This window comes from Petromyzon marinus, chromosome 20, assembly GCF_048934315.1.
Source record: "Petromyzon marinus isolate PM22_M1 ecotype Great Lakes invasive population chromosome 20, UKy_Petmar_22M1.pri1.0, whole genome shotgun sequence".
Taxonomy (NCBI): Eukaryota; Metazoa; Chordata; class Hyperoartia; order Petromyzontiformes; family Petromyzontidae; genus Petromyzon; species Petromyzon marinus.
The window spans coordinates 11377587-11395966 of record NC_133686.1 but is presented as its reverse complement, the minus strand read 5'-3'; the positions used below and the strand labels follow the sequence as shown (position 1 = coordinate 11395966).

Below are 18380 nucleotides of genomic sequence, written 5' to 3'. Positions count from 1 at the left end.
GATACTTTGCAGCGGCGTGAGCGATGCGTGCGTGTCGGCTCGCGCGTCACCACCCCGCTCGAACCCGTTAACCCCCGCGTCGCCGCGGCGCGTGTCTGCGCGCGCGCGCGCGCGTGCAGGTCACGGAGGAGACGAGCGACATCCTGCAGACGCTCGGCTACAACTGCCAGTGCCGCGGCATGATCAAGGTGAAGGGCAAGGGAGAGCTCAAGACCTTCTTTGTCGTCACGGAGATGACTCGCTCGCTCTCGCAAGGCAACGTCATCTGCTGAGTCCCCTCGTCAGCACTCCGCACTGAGGATCACGCGGAGGATCCAGCGTGTCGGACGGGCATCGCGATAACTTGGCAGCGTCCGCACTGAAGGGTTACGGTGCTTGCGCCACTCTTGCCTCCCACTGTCTTCGGCGAGCGGAACGAATGCGGTCGCGCTCAAGGCTCCGTTCTCCTCCAGGCGTCCGTGAACAAGCGTTGCCCTCCGATGTACTGATCCGCCGTATATTGCATCCATGTCCCTGGCAAGATTGAAGACGAAGAGAGGGGTGTGGACAGATGGCTGCAACACCAGCACCCGCCTGCTCCAAGCTCCCAGCAGGTTCGTGTAGTCTAAAAGATTGATCTCATTAGGTGATTACATCTGACCGTTTTTCCGTGGCAGTGAAATGAACTGGATCTTTCTCCTCATTAGCCTCTTAAAAAGCTGTCCCGGGACTGATGGATGTGCTCAAAGTTACAAACGAAGAATTGTCTGATTCTACAGAAAGTTTTATCAAAGTGTCTCCCCCACTCCAATGAACGTTGGGCAAGTGCAGATCTGCATTGGTGGCCCCCAAAGGCAGTTGTAGAAATTCGACATTCCTATGGCAGGGGCATGTCTCTCGATAAGAAAAGCATAGCAAAACCACTGTTGATATCCAACAAAGTGGTACTCACTTTATCAAGTCCAGAGGGATGAGCTGCAGTGCATAAATCCAAGACAATGCCCATACACTTAACGAGTAATAGTTTGTATGCAATTTCTAACAAAAGCCTTTTTTTAAAGGTACCTTTTCTGTTTTTATTAAAGCTGCTAATCTGGACTTGAACTTTTTATGACATGGGCGACTAAATATTAGAAAAAAGAATGCTCTGAGAAACTCCTTTTGGTGGAACGTTGCCTCTTCGTGACCCGATGACGACCGACTTCAAAATCAGGAGAGGTGACGCAATCCACGGTTTTGTGTTCCCTTAAAAAGAAAAGTGTAAACAGCTGCTTTTTGCCGTTCAACAGAAGTTCAATTGTGACATCTGTCGCATTGTTTTATTCACGACCTTCTTTCGTTTTTAAATCCACTGAGCGTTTAAGATGAAGAACATTGCGACTGAAAAGGAACTTTCTTCACTGCCGCACAAGTCTCTTTTTTTTTGTTTTGCTCATTTCGAACCAGCGCATTTGAGGAATCCGCGCAGGAAAGTGTTTGCCAAACTGCCCAGCTGCTTTATTGAAGCGATGTTAAGAGTTGTATTCTTTGCTTTATTATGTTGTCCTTTGATCACAGTTAGAGTGTACAGTATCATGTTTGATGCACTAAGAATAAGTTATTGATTCATAATGTGTCGTGAGATTTCATGCATAACCCGCCCGTGCGTATACAATAATCGTGTCTGTGTGTGCGCGCGCGCGTGTTTTGTTTGGGGAGCGGCAGTGCAGCGGTTAGCGCGCTGAGCTGTGAACCCAGTGATCCTAGTTTGATTCCCGTTCACAGCCAACACCAGTGACGATCACCTGAACTGGTCCTGGGCCTCCCCTAGGTCGACTCAGCCTCAAATGAGTACCTGGTGCGTTAAGCATCGTAACTAGAAAGACAAAGGCGGCCGGGCGTAGTGCTGGCTACCCACGCCCTTGTGTGTCGTGCCGGCCTTCATAGGTGCCCGCTAACAGCATTCGCCCCAAAAGTCTGCTCAGGCTATACGGGGGATCTCTGCGTTGTCTTGTGTTTTGATTGTGGAAGATGCTGCCTGAGAACACCTGGATGTAAATCGCCTGCATTTGCTGCACGATTTATAGTCTGTAGGCCAGAGCAACAATCGGTGCCACCCAAGGTAGCAAAACTTTAGTCGTACAGATTTATTTTATACGGACAATGAGAGTGGATGAATTGCTGAACTCTCTAATTTCAAGTGGTTATCGCATAATTCACTCTTATTGGCCACGTGAACAAATTGAAACCAGTAAAGTTATGCCACATCAGATGAAATAAGCTGGTCTGGGCTCACGGGCTATCGTGCTTTACTACCGCATAGAATTTGAAGTGCTTGCAGTGACATATGTAGCCCTCGCAGAACTGACAGCGGTCTGCAAACAATGCAGAGTGAATCCCATTGCATTGGAATACCATTCATGCAAATGTATTGTGCAAACCTGTTGATGCATTATTGTTATCGTGAAATCATGAACCCGAAAGCCAATCACGAGACTGAACATCCGTTCGTGTAAAAATCGCTTCCGAAACCCGGACACGAGAGAGAGAGAGAGCGGCTCTTGCAGCAGGGGTCAACACACCACCGGCTGCAAATGCAAACCGATGTTCATCCAGCTGTGCGGAAGCCTCGACGACGCGCACACATTGTCACCGTCCTGTTTATCATGACCCCATTTAATTTCGCAGCACTAAAGTAAACGTTCGTGTGCAACGAGGGGAAAATAAACCTGCAGGCCAGGGATTAGTAAAAATGTAGGTCTGCGGCCTCAGGGTCAGTCTTTCCATTTTTGATCCCTTCAACAGAGTGTGTCCTACGGTGATGCTCGTTGATCACATCGCGAGTGAACGGCATGGATTTATGCGACGGGGGAGAGACGGAACTGGGCTGTGTACGACCTGAGAGGCGGGAGTTGCCGACCTCCATTTGTGATAGGCGTAAAAGCTGCGTAAAACGAGCATCGCGCGGGTGATTATGTACATACATACCACGTGGCGTTCAAAATCAGGCGTAAGTGCGGAACTAAGCGGGCGTTCATGGCATTGAAATAAACAATGTAACCACCTGTGTTTTAGATGTTGGTAATAGATTTATACGTTGTAGCGAGTACTCTCGGACACTAGAACAAGGCACATGCGCGTTGGTTTACTATGTTTGCAGTTGTACCATCCGTGCTCATCGGTATTCTATGATTGAACAGACGTGTTCTTGTGATGCTGATGAGGTATGCACACAAATATTAGCACTTTCATCACCAGTTATATTCCATTTTGTTATCTTGGTATTACATCACAAAGCAACTGTTTCATTTGGAACTCGCACAATCAACAGAGCATCGCATCACACCAGCGAACGGCCCGTAGAAAACGACATCGCAGAACTACCCCTGAAGTCACTCGGTAGGCTTAACATGGTACACTGTGTGGAATACCCGTTGTGCCCTCTTAAATAATAATTTTAAAAAATCTTAATTTGGACATATTTAAACAATGGGACGCATTGTTCGGAGGTGTGGAAGAGTGATCATCACGTGGATAATTGTTGTTACTAAACGGCTTAAGCCTTCACATATGCCAACATTGTGATATAAGTCAGGGGCTCTCAAGTGGAAGTTCACAGTTTTCTTTATTTTGCCAAGTGACATCTAATTTGACGTAATAATTTGTCTTTTGTTAAGGAATATTTGTGACGAATACAAACATTGAAATTCTAGAATTGCACAAACGAGCTAAGCAGGCTTTATCCTCGATAGTGCTTGGATGGGTGACCACCATGCACGGACGTATAGTCATAGGACTGCAGAGATACGTGGATGGGCAGCAGGGACCAGTGTTGTTCTGTACTTCAGTGACTACAGGACTATTCTGTCCATCCTCATCAACCGAACTTGCCAGTGTGGTGAAGTGTAGGCAAATAATCTGCAGGACCTGCAGGGCCTGGGGGAGGCCTTCATCCAGCAGTGGATTGACAAGATGGCCAATGCGCCGAGTGACACAAACCACCGACGTTGACATCGGAGGCCAGGTCGGGTATAATGGAACGACTGTGAAGGACATCGGTGTGTTGCGTTTAAATAAAAACAGCAACAATCAAACGCAACTAAAACTTCAACTCATTTTTATTTTACCAGGTAAGGCCCCAATGAGCTATATTGTACAGCTTTTTTTCAGAAGCGACCTGGCCACAAATGATAGCTCAACGAAGTGGCTTATCACGTGGGAATTTATAGCAGCCAAATACTCTAAACGCACGTGTTTTTTTAACGTGGAGGGAAAAACTGGAGGATCCGGAGAAAATTCGCGACCACGGGGAAAACGTGCAAACTCCAAATATGCAGGCGTCAGGGTCGGATCGAACCCACGACCTCTATACCAGGCGAGGTAGTTAACATATCGCCACCATGGCGGCTAATCAGATATAACAACACACAAAAGCCATTTTTTGTAATTTAGACCACCAACTGAAAGAGTCTGAGATGTTGTGGCCATTCCAATGGGAACGTAGTGCGATTTCATCCCCGTTGGGACTCATCACCACTGTAGAGCCATAAGGCTGAGAGCTTTTGCACGTGCGCTGCGCGCCTGTGTGAGTCGTTCTGGATTTGAAGCTTTCGTGACTGCAAGGATCCATACTCTTTGGTTCTATTCAGTAAAGTCACGTAGGTAAAGTCACCTACCTGACTTTACCGAATAGAACCAAAGAGTATGTGTGAGTCGTATTTATTCGCTTCCAGCCTGCATTGTTGTTTCTGTTGTGATTGGGTTTCTCGCCATTTACACGTTTGAGTTACTAATCCAATCGCCGACACCCAAAACAACTGCTGAACCATTAGGCCAGTGTCCTACATCGCAAGGCCTGCGGGCCAGTCGGGCGCCTGGTGGCCTTTAGTTCGGCCCCCCCAGACAATACGCAGATGTGAAAACACCCCCCCCCCCCCATCATTGTGCTGTCAAACCCCCAATGATTTCAAATGTGTGGCAGCCCTCAACACACTGATGATCTCTTATTGAAGAACCGATAACCCAAGCCGGGGCTGACCACTGCTCTGTGACTCAGCGTGGTCTTCCCGAGTGAGTGGTAGGTTGACGTCGTTCATAACAATGCATTGTCTGTGAGTGCATTGATAACGACACTACACTACTGCTGACTGCAAGATTCTGGTCAGCAACTTAAAGGGGGTCTTCTGTACAAAAATAACGAGGGTTATGTATGTACGTGTCTAGAAACGCACAGCTGAATCGCAATACTCTTTTCTCATGAGTCTTTATTGGCATATTTTAGCCATTTCTTTACTGTTTTTTGTGTTTGCATTTTGGGGGTGCGCAGAGAACATTCACACATGAGGCATGACACTCAAAAACTCTATACAGATAGGTCAACAACATCGTGTACTCCCTCCCACCTGCTGGCCACTTTAGAGTGACTCCTCTACTTATAAACATCTGACTTACGAACGTTCAGAGATGCGAACAAACCTGTCTGTATGTCAAGTTGCCTGTTCGGACAGAGAGTCGTAAGTTCAACCGCTGCGCTATAGATGGCGGTAGTGGCATCTACAGGAGATTTTAAAGTCATTCCTCGTGTTTAGTGTACACGGCGTACAACTTGTTTGGAATCAACAGGAGTGAAGTTGGACTTACGAACAAATCGACTTACGAACAGACCTCTGGAACCTAACTCGTTCGTAAGTAGAGGAGTGTGGCACGCGTGCCCCTGCACGCACTGCCGTGCTTGCCAAGGCCATCATTTTATTTTATTTCACACCTAACCGGTCGCATACACTTAAAACACCCGAGGTGGTCTAGGGACGCGCAACAATGGATTTTGCATGAAACTTCATTTTTACCAAACCAGTAGATCGGGAATGAAGTCTCGTGTCTTCTCCTGGCATTAGGTTTTCTCTGGTACCTTCCTTTCCTGCAACGGTGAGGCACTGTTTAAACGGGAATTGGTCAATCATGGCAATACAGGACCCCTCCTCTCATTGCGGGCTTTCTTGAATAATGGCTAATTAAAAAAAAAGTATTTCTATTTATGAGAATAGGTTTTTTCCCCTTTTTTCTGGCAACAATTCTTTTTTTTTACGAGGAATCATGTCTGCATTAACCACAATACTTGTAGTCAGAATGCAAACAAAAAACAACATACTCTATTTCTATTTATTGAAATTGCTGCAACATGATGCCGCAATGAGACATTCAATGTGACTCAAAATTTGTCGTGCCAGATAAATGTTATCTGTCAATAGCTAAGTTTAATTTGTTCAAGAAAAGTGTTTGTTAAAAAAACATGTTATGTCTCATTATTGAAAGTTTTTTTTTACTTAACAAACATTCATCTATTTTTCTCAAAATGTGCTTTTGGCATCAAAGTATTCATTCAGAGCTCCTGCAGAGCAGGGCATACAATTGCCTGTGGATGGAGATATCACACAACTACTTCTGAGATGCCATCAAGTTATTTACAGTCCAGACACCAGGGGGATCACTGTCCTACACAGCCTGCTAAATAAAATATTAATCGCATCGCAGGGAAACTAAGCATTTTAATCCTCAAAACTTAAATATTTAGCGAAAATTCCATTTGGGACTTGGTAGAGACCACCAACTCGCAACACCTGAGAATACAGTACAGTCATGGGTAGAAACCCAACTTCAAACCCAGGATCTCCGCCGTGTCAGCCACTCGCCATCTCTATCAATAGAGGCTTTAATCTCTTCAGTGGTGATGCATTCTTAAAAAGGAAATGGCCAAACTTCCCAAAAGCAGGGGTGCCCTCCTGCAAGCGTGTCTCAGGATGTACTTACTAAACGCACACCTCCTTGAGAGCAGTGCGAACACAAGGTAACCGCGGTGGCTAGGAGATGTTTACTACCTCGCCTGCTATACAGGAGGACGTGGGTTCAATCCCGACCCTGACGCCTGCTGTGTATTTGGAGTGTGCATGTTCCTCTCCTCGTGGTCGCGTAGATTTTTTTTTCTCCGGGTCCTCCGGTATTTCCCTCCACATTTAGAAACATGCATCGTAAGCTTTCAGAGTATTTGGGTTGCTCTACATTTTCACATGATGAGCCATTTCCTCGAGCGATTACTTGTGGCCAGGTTGCTTCTGAAAAAAAAAAGAGCTGTATATCTCAGCGGGTCTTACTTGCTCAAATAAATAAAAATAGTTACACCGTTGGGCATCGCGCTCGGCTCCCGAGCGCCAGGCCCGAAGTGTCCACACGTGGCGTTCGCCGATGGGCGGAGTGCCTGCGCGCGTCTGCCTCGTGTGCGTGGCGAGCCCCACGGATGTCGTTCCGCAGTCGTGTTGCGTCGCGGTGTTGAGCACTTGCCCGTGCCCGTATCGTTGCATTGTTTAAATTGCACCCCCCCCCGCCCCCACCCACCCACCTGGGATTTAACGCATTGCCCTCGCCTTGCTTCCTCCCCCACTCCCCGACATCTCCACGTGAAGGGGTCGGCAAGCAACGCAAGTGCGACAGCGCTTCCTGTCTTGTTGGCTACAATTTCCTCGTCCGCATTCGATCGTAGCCATCGATTGTGTTGCGTAACGGGGCGGGACACAAGTTTGCCCCCGCAATATTCGTAACATTGCACTGAAATTAAATGAAGACGAAACCCAAACAACAGCATGGGATGATATTTCAAAATTCACGATCAAAGCGAATCATCGCGTTGTTTCATAGTCATTTTTACGGGAACGCTGGCTTCAATTGGAGGATACACTGTCAATCAATATCCAATATGTTCCCTGCTTAAACAAACAACAGTGCTGACACCATCACTATTAGCTTACTCGAGCTGTTGAGGGAGGATCCAGATTCCCATGGCAGGGCCCACAATATCTCCTGTTGACTTCCTCACAAAGTGGTATTTGTGTTTGCAGTTAATCTCCAACCCCACAATGTGTGTATGTTGAACTTCTTTTGCACCGTACATAGCCAAACGTGCGCATCGGAGGTGTGAGGGAAGGACAACAAACCAAACACAAAAAGGCAGTTCAAAAGAAATGGGTTTTGAATCTAGATGTAAAAGTGCATAGCTCCAGCGCATCTGAAAGGGCGCGATGCGGTGACCGTCTTTGCTCGATGGCCCAGCCATAAACCACTGCGAGGATAAGCGGAGTTAGCGTGATGCTTCATGCTCCTTGACGAGATCAGCGAGGTATTGTGGTGCATGCCAATTATGTTCTAAGCAATGTGACGTTCAGCTTTGGGAAGCAGTTGTCTCAGTGCTCAAAACCCTCAGTGATGTTACACAATTGGTATTTTTAAAAGCGAACTCATTGATGCTAACATACTATACGTGGATTTTAACCATATAAATTTATTTGCAGGCTTTCTATCTCGATATATAGGAAGTGGCTGCTTCTGCTGCCCCCATATTACCCCAAGCTGTTTACACGGTCATATCTGTCCTTTGAATTGCTGTTCCCATTAGTTTAAATTAATAATAAATTAATAATAATAAAAATAATCACCCGCTACGTACCAAGTAACAGTAATCCAATTATAATAATAATAAAAATAATCACCCGCTACGTACCAAGTAACAGTAATCCAATTACACACTTAAATGCTTAATAATAGTGCAGGTTGCCCATACCTATCTCGAATCATGTGATCACTTGTCATTATAAAAAAAGTTAAAAGTGGATTCCTACTCAATGGAGCCTGAGGTTTTTGCTCATCTCCTGTTTACAACCCTGCATCAGTAGTGGAAATTCCACATTCTGATGGAATAAGACAACCACTATTGACCTTCCCACAATGTCGTACTAATTTCATCAACTCCAGAGGGCTGATTGGGCTGTGTCGACCACGAACCAGAATTTGAGTTCCCAACCTTCCGATGACAAAGCCGCAATCTAGCGCTGTACCACTCGGCAAGGGTCCATTTGTGATATCGCCCAATTCTGAAGGCAGAGCTGGCAAGATAGATCAGCTACCATACAGTGAAAGGCACTACTGTTTAAGTGAATGCTGGTACCATTGTCTTGTCTGCATAGCCAAAACAACTTTGTATTTTATTGATTATGAAATAGACATCAGATAAAGGCCAGTAAAAAAAAACAACTCGAGGTCATTCTATTATGTAGATGATATTTTCTGTCATGGATTTTGAAAATGGCAAGTTCCTGGACACATCTTGGGTAGAAATTGACAAAAGAGCAAAATGATATAACAATATGATTCTCATCGGCATATATTCGCTCTCATTTCAAGCATCAATCGCCAAAGTTAAATGCATTACATTAATATACAGTGCTGCAATCAATATTAAATTGGATATTCTTTTTCCTATTTATTACCATCGTGAAGCCCTTGAGGAAAAGAAAAAGCAATTACAGAGCAATTACGATAATAGTTACTGCAGCATTGCAGACACTCAGTCATTGCATGCTGGTAATTAAACTTCACAATTAAATTGCACTGATTTGATTACTGGTCAAATTTTCCCATCTGCACAAGTCATGTTCACTCTGTGTATGGAAATCATTTGAATATTGACCAAGTCATGTGAATCTAAATCCATGACAACAGTGTTATCATGAGAATGAAAAAGAGTTCCCGTTACCATTAACTGTCACGGTGGCGAGATGTTAACTACCTCGCCTGGTATACAGGAGGTTGTGGTGTTCGATTCCGACCCTGACGCCTGTTTATTTTTCATTTGCATGTATCTCTCCCCGTGGTCGCGTGTATTTTTCTACGGCTCCTCCGATTATTCCCTCCATATTTAGAAACATGCGTTTAGAGTATTTGGCTGCTATACATTTCCACACGATAAGCCAATTAGTTGACCTCATCATTTGTGGCCAGGTTGCTTCTGAAAAAGAGATAAATAGCTCAGTGGGCCTTACTTGGTAAAATGAAATTAGTTTATAGGTTATTTAGATTTTAAATTAAACTAATGTATTACAATATATCCATCAGGAATATTAGTTCTAAATCAGATAAATTAATTTGCAGAATAACAATGCATTTATTACAGTCTTTATTTATATTCCAAGGTTGACCAGTTCGAACAATTCTTGTCGATGTTTTTTTCTTCCAATTTCACCTTGGGGCTTATATAGCTCAACAAATTACATGTCAGGATTTAGTCACAATTTTTTTCTGTTCTGGTGAATACATAAATAACTCCATACCACAAAGTCTCTCCAATCTCAATTGAGCATTGGCCAAGTACTCATAGCTATTGGTGGCCCACGTGCCAGTGATGGAAAGTCCAGAACTATCAGAATAATTATTTATTCATACTGGATAATCCGATGAGCTATAAAGCTCTTTTTCACATATGTAAAGTATTTCAATAATGTCCAGTATTTCACAGATGTCATGTTGGACACAGCTTTCTCTATAAGGCCAACCACTGTTTACGTCTCAACCAATAGTGTGTACCTGATCAACTCCAGTGGGATAATGGGCTGGCTATCAAATTATTATAAATTATAACAGTACTTTAGGAAACCTGTTTTGTATTTGAATTACCAATCGATGTCACTTCGTTTCAAGGTGAAACTTCAAATGTTGAAAGCCGTCACTGACATCACCATAATTTAACCCAACCGGCCTCCCCACATTGTATCGGTCATGAGAGATGGGGGGGGGGGGTGAAAGGGTGCAGTGGGCAGGACCAGTTCAGATATCGCGTAGTTTCAAAAATTTCTATGTGGCTGAGAATCACACTCGGATGGTGGCGCTAATAGCGCACCACTGCTGCCAAATGTATCACCCACAAGAAACAACAGTCTGATTCATATAAATGCCTCGTTTTGTGATTACATGCGATTGCAGTATCGTGCATAAGAGATTATGGATTAATATTGTTTAGAATGTTTCTATGTTAAGGGAATTGAATCCTTGATTCGCTGCCCATAGCACATGGATGTAACGTCTGTTTTAGCCACAAGGAGATGTACACAAAGCAGACATTTGAGAATGGGCAGAACCATTTTACGACTGAGGCAGGATTCACTTGATTTCATCATTCTGTAGACTACCTATATTTAGAGACTGCATTATTTGTTCCAACACCACTGTGTTACTGCTGCCAACCTGCACAAATAAATGTTTTACATTGCAGTTCTTTGTCCAGAGACTAGCCCGAATACTCGCCACGATTCGTTTGCAATGGGAATGGAATATTGGCAAAACCTGAATGCTTTTGGTCAGAAGTCAGCGGGAAATTCAGTCATTGGTCAGGTCTGGGCAGTGCCCTCCCGGTAAAAGTCATCTTGTGGGATGTTGGCAACGTGTCGAATCGTACCCTAAATGAATGGGACTCAGTTGATTCAGGGATTGAAACGCGGAAGGAAGATCAATATATCCCCCTAGAACTACGCAGCCATTCGTCGCTGTGGTTAGATATATTAACTTGCAATCGGAAGTTCATGACTTCTATCCCAGTCGGGTGGCTGATTCGTCCATTTAATGAAGACCATGTTAGTTTAACACGTCGGCTTTCGCGACCAATATCATCCGTAATAGAGGTTTTTGGGTTAGATCGCGTAAATATATAAATGTGTCGTTAAAACCCGCCACCACCCGACACAGTCTTACTAGTTGGTTGTGTCGGGTGGTGGCTGTTTTTAACGACACATTAATATATTTACGCGATCTAACTCAAAAACCTCTATTATGAATGCCATGTTGTTTGCAGTCAGCCCATGATGGAGAGGCTCTCTCCCACCAATGTAAAAGTGGAATTTTCCACCATTGGCTCAAGGCAATAAAATGGGAAGACTGCCAGTCTGAATGCTCATGTAAGAGGAGATGTAGACTCATTTTATTCTGTATGACAAACCAGTCCCTCCTTCTGGCAGTGTTCTTCATTGCAAGGCCCGCAGGCCACCGGCGGCCCCTGACGCACCCCATTGTGCTGTCAAACCCCAATGGTTTCAAATGTGTGGCGGCCCGCACACTGATGTCTTATCAGCGAAAGTGGCCCCCCTCTGAAAATTAGTCAAGAACACTTCCGTATGGCCATACCAGCAGTCTCATTGCGTTTTAACCTGAACAGTGGCTTGAGACAGGTATCGTATACAAACCTGTCTGCACGTGCACGAGATTTTGTTGCATTTGAAATATTGTTTGAGTGATTATGCTACAGACGGCAGTTACACAACTAAGAATATTTCAACATCAGTATTCAGAACAGGCTTGGAATGAGATATAATAGGTTTTACCCCTTTTAGTAATAAAACAGGTGTTACGATGTTAAAACACCGAAAATAAATTTTTGCAAGGAATCTTGTCTGCATTAACCACATATACTTGTGGTGAACATGCAAACAAAAAACATGCTCTGATAATATTTGCATTGTCTTTGAAACTGATTGGTCCACACCAGAGACAGCTTTCTTTAGAGCCTAGTCTCAAAGTGTTAGACCAGAGAATGCCAAAAGGCGAACAGCACAAAGACAATGCCACTATCAGGGCATTTCTAGCTCGGGGTGTGCGGCTACAATATGGGACATTTCTTGCCAGCATCCTTGGATTACGGTATCACGAGCCTTTGGCGTTCCGATCCATCGAGAAACAACATCCATTCCCTGTCTTTGAAGTCGCATTCGCTTCACAGCTGAGTGGCAATGCCAACACCTGTCAAGAGAACGCAGTTGATGTTTACTTCCTTCCCCGTCCACTCGTGGATAAGTTGACAGAAAGAACAATCCTGCTAACGCCCCACACCTCGTCCAACTTGAGCAGCGATGACATAGGGAGACACACCCCCCCCCCCTCCCCTGCTGTGCTTCTCCTGCACATTGAAACAGTTCCTGGAAGCATGTGGTGCCCGTTGACTTCCAACAGAATTAGTCAGAATGAATCCCATTCCACACGACGTTTTGCTGCCAAGTGCTAATTAATTGAACTTGCGTGTGTTTTTGGCGCTCAAGCTTGATGGTCAAGTTCATGAAACTATATTGTAAAACAGGTATATATATACCGTTTTTTCTGCATTATCAGATTAACATGTTCTCTGTATTGTAAGTAAATGCTGGGGCTGCATTCTATAATCTGTTGTGTGTGTGAACACATTTGTTTAACTTTATTGACTCATTTGGGTGGCACATTACTTTCTGGAGCATCTTATAATTCGCCGAATACTGCACACACCACAATATATTGACATATCTAAGCAGGTGCTCTGTTTGTTAAATGATGCTTACTCCATCTGGTGGCAGGACTGTTAACTTCGCTTTTCCGATTGGCCCATTGTCTCAGCGAAGGAGCATTAAGAATGCACGCTCAATCTTCCTTGATACATCCGCAAAGGACAACATCTCTGCGTGTCATTTTGTGTGATCTCTGTTGTGAAGCAATTGCTTTTAATTGCATGTTTATGCACAAGCTATGACGTATATAAGATCTACAACCGTTCTTGAAATCGGACAAATTAAACGTTTAAGGTGTCACATGGGACCTCTGTGGCCGAGGGGACACAACAGTGCAAATGAGCTACACTTTGACGATCGTTAGGTTAATTTCCTCAACTTGTGACACGTTTATTTGCAACTGTTACGCGATACATAAATTAACGTCCTTAACCAAATGGCGTATATTCGACGATACATGTACATCAATCGCTCTGTTACTTGGTGTGTTATGCCAAATCAATGTCCCTGTCCTCTTACATTTTTCTAAGCAGTTGAAATTCACCGCCATGTGTCATGCATTCAAAATAATTTTAAATGTCTTGACTAAAAATATTGATCAATTCGGCAAAACATGTTAATGATACGACTATTTACACATTTTGCTCTGTAATTATTGTTCTCATGTTCAAATACAATAACAGACTTTCATGTCATTTAAAACTGATGTCAATTGGATGTTCAACTAAGCACTTCGTTATTTTGCATACTGAAGGAATAACATTGTTAGCTTTGAATGGAGCTTAAAGCGGGCAAATTCCGTACATTCTATGGATCCTTGCAGTCACGAAAGCTTCAAATCTAGAATCTGTACATTCTATCAAATGTAAATGTCAAAGTGGCCAGCAGTGGGTACTGTTGGCTTGCTCATGGCAGCCCTGACCCAGTAGCAGTAATTCTATAGGAATTATAACGTCCTTTGGATTCGGTCGCGTAAATATGTCGTTCACCCACCTCGACCTGACACAGCCAATTAGTAAGGTTTGTCACGTGAATAAAACGCGACAATTAGTTACTATAGGAATAGGTTTTACCCTTTTAACTGCCACAAAAACTGACACCTTTATTCAAGCAGTCAAAATTACTGCTTGTGTTGTGGTTATTGCAAACATGATGTCTTGAATAAAGGTGTCAGTTTTTGTGCCAGTTAAAAGGGTAAAACCTATTCCTATATCTTGTTACTGGCAAAGGAGGTCTCATAATGTAAATGCTCACCCCGAGCCCTCAATACTCTGATAGTGTGCTGTTTTTGAGTTGTACGCCTTTTGGCGTCTTCTGGTCCAACACCAATGGAGACTAGGCTCTAAGAAAAGCTGTCTCGGGTGTGGACCAATCAAATTCAAGGACAGTGCATATTATTATCAGAGTTGTCTTTTTTGTTTGCATTTTGACTGCTTGTGTTGTGGTTATTGCAAACATGTCTTGAATAAAGGTGTCAGTTTTTGTGCCAGTTAAAAGGGTAAAACCTATTCCTATATCTTGTTACTGGCAAAGGAGGTCTCATAATTAGTTACTACTTCAACACACCGGTGTGTTGGAAGGTAAACCCGCAACATTTACAACCGAGTACGACGTTTCACTGGTCGTTACAACCAGCATCATCAGGCGATTGCCACAATTAATGGAGTACATTACTCAATAGGATGTATAATTATGTTGTGTGGCTGTACTCGCGTACTCCTGATCAACCATTGTCCGAATAGAATCGTCTCACTGAGTGCCTCACCGTGGCTCCTCAAAGTGTTAGCCAATTTTCCTGAATCGCATCCGTGAAAGTCAGTGTTGGATGTTTCCATCATTACAATATTCATTATTTTGTAGAGCACCTTTAAGAAAAAAAACGTGCTCTACAATCACAAAACAATACAATTACAATAATAAAACAATGAATGCGGCAAAAAATACCCCGCAAAAACCCCAATCCATTTAAAAAGGGTGTCAGTGAAATGTTTTTTTACGATGACATTTTTTTAAAAAAATCAAGGGGTAACCGAATCTCTCGATGCCAGCCATTGGGGTAAAGAATCCCACGGTTCTAGAGCGCTGGAGCAGAAATTCTGCCAGGGATCGAAGTCGCGTGCTAGGAACTGGCAAGGGTCCAGAGTCTGCCGAAAGGTCGCGTGCGGATGCGGAGCAGGAAAGCAGGGACCCCTTTAGGTTACGATGGAGCAACGCCATTCAGGGCCTTGTAGAATACGTGAGTAGCATATTCGTAAATTCACATTCGCGTCTGGATGACTTTGGCATGCGCCCCACCGGCTCACGCTCCACAGAGCAAGTGCTTTATGGCATTTGGGTAAAGGACTCCGTTGAGGTGACTCCGAGAATCTCCGTAGTTACACGTTTCCATCTTTTCCGTCGGCTGTTGTTTCCTCACGTGACATGATGCTCTGATTTTATGCTTGAAGGAGTTCCAGAACAACGTTGCTTGAACACGACAATAACACCGAACAGCATGCCAACGATAGTAACAATGGGGATATAATTGGTGATGCAGCCAAAAACATTACTTGGAAGTTTTTTGTTTGAAAGAAAACATGCGTTAATTACCAAAACATTTCTTACAATTGTTCGTGATTCATTGCTTTCAGTATTCATGACGGCTACGTTTCATGTTGCTTACAAAATTAGACGTAAGTTGCAGCTATCACGTATATCACTTAAAACAGTACATGTGGTTTTATCAGTAAAATATATACATGTTATTGTTGAAATTAAACCATATATGTCACTAAAGTGTACAATTGCTGGGTTTTTTTTCTTCCACAGCGTATCATTCAACTCGTAATCTTGACGTGTCAGCTTTAAATTATTTGACGCGAATTAACCATAAAAAGCGTACTTTGAAATAAATGCAATAATTTGTCTTAATGAAGAGTAGATCACTTTTTTCCTGATTTCCTTTCTTGTCGTCGGCTATATAACCACGGGTGCACAGTGATGGTTTCTTACAGTTCGCTAATATATACACGGTATGATGTATTGCAGCTAGTACGTGCTATGACACTATACGTATGTAAGTGTATATATGCCATGTTTTTTTATGTTATTATAAACTCTGTGCGGCACAGTGTATGGAATTTTGTTCACTGTATTGCAATAATAAATACCCATGCCACATGAGCCGTGTAGCCAAGACCTCAAACTGATTGAATTTTGGAATTCTGAAAGGTATCGGCGTGTTCGTTTTATTTTATTTATGGCTCTTTCGTCGTTAATTATAACTGAGTGAAATAATGGATTTGCCAGCCCAGTTCCAGCTATCGGTCATTCTCGCAGCGGCGGCTTTTGGTTGGCTATCGAACGAAGGCGGTCACCGTATCACGCGTGCGCGCCATCAGATGCGCTTCTGCGGCCGTCTGGAACGCTCTTCCTTCCGATATTAGGAAGCCACTGGAGCTGTGCAATTTTAAATCGTCTACATTGAAAAATAATTTCTTTATGACTGCTTTTTGAGTTTAGTTTGTTGTGCTTCCCTCGCACCTTCAGTCCACTCAAACTATTTCAAGTGTGTCCCGCTTTAACACTCGACGTTGCAAAGTGAACGTGTCTCCATGCTGAAGTGTTGGACAGCTGCCATGTGTTAATCCCCCCCGCCACCCCCCGATTTGATTCGTCATAATTTAAGGTCGCGATTTAATTTAAGCTTCAAATCGTTTTGGTCTTTGGTATTTATCATCTCAGGTGTGTTGTTTCTTCGCGATTTTTGTCTTATTATGTTGTACAGACACACAGACCGATGGCGCTCAAGCAATGCATTTAAGTTGCAATTAGTTCTAACGGTGTTTAAATAATACCGGAACAGTGTTCCAGACAACATGAGAATCCCAAACAATAGTTTTAGTTTTTAAAATGTTATTGTAAAAAATCATATTAATAGTATATTGTTTTTAACTCGTGCGTCCTTAAATATATGTAATGGTTGTTTTTCGTAATGAGCTAAGACATACCAATAGTCTTCGACTTACGAACGTCAGACTTACGAACACCTGTACTTACGAACCAGCTTCCATGAAGAGAAAACATTTACTTAAAACGCGACACAGCAATTACAAACTAAACCTCGGAACTATTTTGTTCAGAGGAGCGATCCTCCGCGAGATGTAATGAGTCGGTCTGGCTCTGGGAGTGAGTGTTTGCATGTGTGCGGATGTGTGTGTGTGTGTGAAAGTGTGAGTGTGTGGGAAGCGATAGTGTAGCGGTTAGCACATTGGACTGTGAAAGCGCCGACTCGAGTTCGATCCTTGCTCAAGGCCAACAGCAGTACCTGTTGTGGCGTGTAAACATCACCACTTGGGAGACAAAGGCGGCCGACCGTGGTGTTGGCCACCTACCCCCTCGTGTGCCGTGGCTGTCTTCATTGGTGTTACTAACAGCACTTGCCCCAACAGTCTGTTAAGGCTATACGGGTGTAATAGGCGACTTCCGCAACACTTCGTGTAGAAGGTACTTCTTTATTACTCACGCTGGGCACAACACAAGCCAACCTTATTCTACTCACTGAGCACAACGCTTAGATATTAACGTCTCTACTGGCTACACACAGCTGATCACTCGGCGTGGTCCCACCGCCCTGACAATGACGGCGATGGAAACCCCGCAGGAGATCTTCCACGTGGCCTCAGCCAGGACCCCACACACGAGCCCCGGGTCCGTTCCCCCTTATATCCCCCCAGGCGTGGCTAGGCCCCCGCCTCCGGCCACGCCCTCTCGTGGAACCTTCCAGCAGGTTCCTGGAGTATCTCGGCTAGCCCCACCTGTTACCTTTGCCCCCAGATACACCTCCCTCTCTGATTGGTTGTTACTATAACCGTGCCCGTACCCGTGATTCCCCTTCCAGGCCAGCAGGTGTCACACTGTCATTACACGGGGGTACGAGGGAGGTTCCTTATCTTTGTGGACACGTGTGTGTGTGGGGGGAGCGGTAGTGCAACTGTTCACGTACTCTGCTACCAACCTGGAGACCAAAGTTCAATTCCCGCTCACGATCAACACCAGTGACGCTTGTCTGAATGGGACCAGGGCCTGCCCTAGGTTGACTCAGCCTCAAATGAGTACCTCGTGCGGTGTGTAAACATCGCCACTAAGGAGAAAAAGGCAGCCGGGCGTGGCGCTGACTACTCATTCCCTCCTGTGTCGGCGCCGCTCGCTAACACCACTTGCCCCAACAGCCTGTTAAAGCTACACGGAGGTCGGTGTCGTTGGGGTGTGTCCGCGTCTTTGGCGTTGTGTGTCTGTGCGTGCGCGCGTGCCCCGTGT

General features: G+C 44.3%; 1 protein-coding gene across 9 annotated transcripts in view; it reads left to right on the top strand.

Moving 5' to 3' along the window:
* The window catches only part of ADCY2 (adenylate cyclase 2), a 315360-nt gene extending 299116 nt beyond the window's left edge, over positions 1–16244 (top strand). For all 9 annotated transcript variants that reach the window (XM_032957514.2, XM_032957515.2, XM_032957519.2 and 6 more), the window contains one exon: positions 120–16244. In XM_032957514.2, the coding sequence (XP_032813405.1) occupies positions 120–272 (153 nt within the window). In that variant the 3' untranslated portion in view covers positions 273–16244. The remainder of the gene's footprint in view (positions 1–119) is intronic.
* Positions 16245–18380: the final 2136 nt, after the last annotated feature.